Source organism: Poecilia latipinna, unplaced genomic scaffold, assembly GCF_001443285.1.
Source record: "Poecilia latipinna isolate Pla-1442-1.1 unplaced genomic scaffold, P_latipinna-1.0 Scaffold2515, whole genome shotgun sequence".
Taxonomy (NCBI): domain Eukaryota; kingdom Metazoa; phylum Chordata; class Actinopteri; order Cyprinodontiformes; family Poeciliidae; genus Poecilia; species Poecilia latipinna.
Window position 1 is genome coordinate 23,857 of NW_015115131.1, and position 5,051 is coordinate 28,907.

The following is a 5,051-nucleotide window of genomic DNA, read 5'->3' on the forward strand; positions in this document are numbered from 1 at the left end:
AGTCAGACATTCATTGAGACCTTAATTTTATCATGTTTTTAAAAAATATGACTAGACTGCGGTAGTCTGCTGGCACAGTCTAGCATTTCTGATCTGTGTTGCTGAACACTTTCTTTCACAATTAAATATACCCGTGTTGGATTCTGCTCCACATATTCATGAAACAGAATCAGTATTTCAGAAGAAATCTTCGTCACACACACATCATTGCCATCTTAGCGTATTTGAAATGCTGTTGATTTCAGTATCTTAATTTCCACCTTAGCGCTTGATAGGTCAGGGTTCAGAGCAGTGGCTTCAAGATACTTTCCTTGAGTGTCAGAGTCCTGCAGCTTTTACATGTGTTCCTTGTCTCACATGTTTGAATTAAAAAGCAAACTGCCTCATTAACATGCAGTCAAGCTCTACAGAGCTCTGCTAACGAGCTAATATTGAAACCCGGTTTGCTGAAGCAGAGATACTTCTAGAATCTGAAGGATGCCAACCTTTGAGGACTGGAGTTTAAGACCACTGCTTTAGAGAGTTATCAATCCTAAAATGAGCCAGAATCAAAGTCCATGTTGAGCTTCAAATATCCACCTGTTGCTAAGTGTATGCAGATGATGCCTACCTCTGCTGGGAGCTCTGTGACACAGGCTGTGGCTCAGGTTGTTTCTAATGCTGTGGAGAGATCCAAAATCTGAAGTGGTGTACACATATGTTCCAGCACCTCCAGAAGCAATGATCCTCCATTCATCTTGTTGGCCCACACCTAAAAAACAAATGTCATTACTGTACTGATACATTAAGAAGAAAACAACTTGGTGGACAACAGGACTAAACTTTAATTTCTGTAAACAACTCTAATACTGATGTGTCTCTCAGACTAATAATCAGTCTGAAAACAAAAGGTCATCAATCACATTGCGATCCATCTTAGCGACTTTACTCATCCAATTTATCTAAGCAACTTTTGATTTTGAAGTGTTGTACTCTGATTATTTAAAAGCTATAAACTATAAATTATTTAAACTCAATCAGTACAGAAAAAGCCAGTCACCAATAACGTGTATCTCTATCCCAGTGTCTTTCAGGTTTTTGGCAGGAAGTCGAATGTCAGCTTGAGATTCTCCAGAAATGATCAGAATTGCCACTTTTTTAGAGTCAGGACGCATCCCCGCCGTGGGTTTAAAGCTGTGATGCAGAATGTGTTTCAGAGCTTTTTCTGTAAGTTTCAAAAACAATAAAAAATTTACAAAAGGATTAAAAGTCCCTTTAAAGGCTCAGAGCTACATGTGTCCCAGATTCTTATCTGGCTGTATCACAACAAAGGTGTTCCTGACAGCGTCACCTTCCCACTGCTACCCAGAAAAGTATAGGGAAATCACCACAGCAATAGCCACTTAGCATTTCTGTAATCTGTACTTCTTCTTGAATGTCACTGAATCCCGTCTTTTGTCCTCTGATAAAAGATGATCCTTTTTCTAGTGAGGTCTGAATTCTGATCAGAGGTAATTGAAGTAAACTGTCAGATTTCATACAGTGCCTGAAATGGCACCATTTAATTTGTTTTTCTGAAATGTTCTGGTTTGTGAGTGAACAGAACCTGAAACTCCACAGCTGTTGAATCTGCTTTATTAGCAATAATATCCTGACCTGTGCTTGTCATTACACCAAGTAGTTGGTGTAATGACAATAAGGTGCTGACCTGTGTTTGTTTCTCCACCATTCTGTCGTATTTTTTTAATAGCCTTCATCAGGGACTCTTTGGTTCTGTGTGTGTTCAAATTCCACTCAGTCTTTGGTTCGGTACTGAACTGAGTCAGACCTACAAAAAGCACATAATCATTGGTCAAAATAGAAAATTATAAGTTGTTCTTTTTATTCTTTATAAATTTAATATTGATGTGTTGAACAAGTAGAAAAAACATTACCATCCATCTATTTCAATGTTGCTATATTTTCTAAATTAAGTTCTTTTTATAACTATTTTGAACAAATAACAGCATCAGGATACATTTGAAACCAGATATTTACTGAATTTTTTTTTTTCTCACAGCCTGAATTTAAATTTTTTTGTTTACTATTTAAAGGACAGCTTTCCCAGATACTGATCAAATATATGTAAATTTCTGAATTTCAAGAAAGTTGAAACTGATCTATCTGTTCAAAACATTTCTATGCTTTCTAAATGTATGAGTTTAAAAAAATTTACTTCTTATAAAAACGGCATCATCACACAACGCTTGTTGATGAAAATAAAAGTATTACCAATCTGGAAACTGTTGGGGCCAATATGCATGGTTTGAAGTAGTTCAGATATAAACAATTTCATATATCTAAAGCCTAAAGGGAGAATACAGTTAGACCCGTCGACTAAAATCACAATGTCGGCTTTAGCTGTTTCACATGGAGCTCCTGAAAAAGTAAAGCAGAGGGACATGTCACACACATACAGACACATAAACACGCATACATAATACATGAGTGTGAGTGCACTTACACTCAAAAAACTCAGTGTAACTGCAGTCAGTTTATTGAGTGCATTTTTTCAATCTCTAAATCTCCTTAGTTAAATTATTTTTTAAATTGTGAAATATTACAAAGATCTTCAAAGCATGATCTATGTGCATTGAAAATGTGCTGATCGCCTCACTGAAAAAATTCACTTAAATTTGCAACTATTACAATTTTTCAAGGGAGATTATAGTGTTATGGTAATAACACTGATAAACTAAACTAAAAAAAAATCACTCTTCCAATCCATTTTAGCTCCTGATCAATCCATGTGACAAAAAAGAAGAAAAAAAGACCTTTTTTCACCTCCTGTATACATGTATAGATGTATTTTTGGTACAATATGAACAGTGAAATTGATTGAACGGGATCTGATTACCTGCTGAGCTGTAGTTTCTTTCAGCATGCAGGTCTATAGATGTAAATAAGAACAACAAAAAAAAACCTCATTAAAATCATGGATCTTTATGCCTGTTCTGTGTTTTGCTGATAAAATCTGAAACATTTTTATAAATCAAACTGAGCTGAATTAAATATGACTATTCATTTCAAGCTTTGTTTAAGTCATATTAACTTCTTAATAATGTTGTCCGAATTAGTTTTAAGTAATCAGAATTGAGACACTTCAACAACTCAGTGCCTTGATGTCATGAGGTCATTTCTGTTACATGAGAGAAAAAATATATGAAATGATCTTTTTGCAAAACAGCCCTAATCAAAGTAAGCAGATATACAATATTTTAAACAGTAAAAATAAAATAAAAAAAAACCCTGCAAAGAAAAATAAAAGTTTTAAACCATGATTCTCTTTATAAATCAACAAAACCAAATTGAATTGACTGATGTTTTATTTTGCATTTTGACATTAACATTGTTCTGTCCTACCTGAGCACCAGAGTAGTAGCAGGAGCAAAACCACCAGCCGGTGATCCATGTCCGGGTAAATGTTCGTCTCTGTCGTTTTGCCTGTTCGAGTTGTCCTCTCTTAGTATATCATTAAGTTCTGGGTTGTTTCTTCCTGTTTTGTCTCTTTATCTCTATTCTGATAAGTGATTTCTTGCAGCCAGAGCTTACTGGTAAAACCACAGATATAGACAAAAAAAAGATGTTCTTCTGTTTCTGGCCATTTTTGCAGCCTTATGTTTTACACTGATCTGACACGGGGTTCCTCAGGGCTCTGTTCTGGGGACACATCTATTCAAGTTGTACTTATGGTAACTGATGAAAAGCATTTGTTGCAACATTTTACACCACATTTATACAGATGATATTCAGTTATAATGTCTCTTCATTGACTGACATATTAGGAATGTTTTTGATGACTGTATTACATAATTAAGCAATTTTTAAAAGAAATATCTAGAAAGAGCTTGAATGAATCTACCTTTTTACTTTTTAGAGATTCTTCAAACATGCTCTCAGCAGTATCACAAGCTCATGTTGATTGCTTTATATTTTGATTCCGTCTCAGGGGAAAACTTAGACCCCATCATATTTATGTGTAAAGTTTTATGTGGCCTTACTCCAAAGCTGAATGTCCTCCCTGAATGGGATTTACATTTTTAACAACAGTTTGAAGCAGCTAAGAGAAGAACAGATGTGTTTGGTTTAAACAAATACAAATGGAAATGGAAATTGACATTGATTTCAGTTATAGCTTGGTACAGTCCTCACATGTTTGTAGTGCATATGCTGAAGGAAATATGATATATGACATGAGTTTTCTCTTCAGATTTTATTCACGCAATGAAGCTGTTGACTTTCCTGTCAGAGACGCTGGTGTGAAATCAGTGATGAGGAGATACAGAAGAGGCCCAAATTTATCTCCATACAAAACTATCATTCTGACTTTGTAATGTCTTTATCTATATAAATACAAAAAGCAAACAAAAAGCTGGATAAAACTCTGCCTGAGATTTATACAGTCTGAAACATTATTATAAGGATTACATCCAAAGTCATTAATAAGAAAATGAAACACAATAATCTGGAAAAACAGAACCAATAAAGAAAAAAAGACATTGAACATCAAAGTAACAGCAGGAATGTTTCAGCAGGTCTAAGCAGTTGATTCCTTCAGTACACATTTTCCACCACATGGTGTCGCTACAGAGCTGCCTCCTCTTGTTCTTCCACCACCTCTCTCACTTCATCAACTCCAACGTCCACGTTCTTCTGTGCGACAGTCTGCTGCCCCCTGGTGGTCTGTAGGAAGATACAAGCACACATCCAGCTGAGTTCGAGCATCATCCCAATCTGAAAGCTTCAGCTGAGTCAGAAACAAACCTCTACGCTACCTTATGGCTGCAGTAAATCACAGAGATGAAGATCAGCAGACTCAGCAGCAGGACCACCAGTCTGATGATGAAAACTGTTGGATCTGATGAGACACTCAGTCACTGCATGAGCACAAGGAACAAACCCAGCTGCCTTCAGCTCTCCGTCAGCTTACCTGAGACTCTCAGAGTCAGCACACGGCTCTGGGAGGAGAAGTTATGAGAGAAAACATGGACGTCATAAACACAGCGGTAGCTTCCTCTGTGGGCGGGCTCTNC

General features: G+C 36.4%; 2 protein-coding genes across 2 annotated transcripts in view; both read right to left on the reverse strand.

Annotated features, from left to right (window-relative positions):
* Positions 1-323: 323 nt before the first annotated feature.
* LOC106938124 (collagen alpha-1(XII) chain-like) lies at positions 324-2,442 on the reverse strand. Its single transcript, XM_015019974.1, has 4 exons — positions 2,251-2,442; positions 1,688-1,807; positions 1,040-1,204; positions 324-751 (listed from the first exon to the last, which is right to left on the reverse strand). Exons 1-4 carry the CDS (start codon positions 2,420-2,422, stop codon positions 549-551), a joined length of 660 nt encoding a protein of 219 aa, XP_014875460.1. The 5' UTR covers positions 2,423-2,442; the 3' UTR covers positions 324-548.
* Positions 2,443-4,146: 1,704 nt separating this feature from the next.
* The window catches only part of LOC106938120 (scavenger receptor cysteine-rich type 1 protein M130-like), a 5,433-nt gene continuing 4,528 nt past the window's right edge, over positions 4,147-5,051 (reverse strand). The window contains exons 6-8 of the mRNA XM_015019970.1: positions 4,949-5,051; positions 4,794-4,876; positions 4,147-4,701 (exon numbers count right to left, since the gene is read on the reverse strand). The exon at positions 4,949-5,051 is cut by the window's right edge and continues 235 nt beyond it. Of these exons, the coding sequence (XP_014875456.1) occupies positions 4,964-5,051 (88 nt within the window). The 3' untranslated portion in view covers positions 4,147-4,701; positions 4,794-4,876; positions 4,949-4,963. The remainder of the gene's footprint in view (positions 4,702-4,793; positions 4,877-4,948) is intronic.

Coding starts and splice junctions, on each gene's coding strand:
- LOC106938124 (XM_015019974.1), bottom strand. CDS start 2,422: ATGTCCCTCTGCTTTACTTTTTCAGGAGCTCCATGTGAAACAGCTAAA. Junction 1,205..1,687: donor TGGTGGAGAAACAAACACAG/GTCAGCACCTTA, acceptor TGAAACTTACAG/AAAAAGCTCTGAAACACATT. Junction 752..1,039: donor GATAGAGATACACGTTATTG/GTGACTGGCTTT, acceptor TTTGTTTTTTAG/GTGTGGGCCAACAAGATGAA.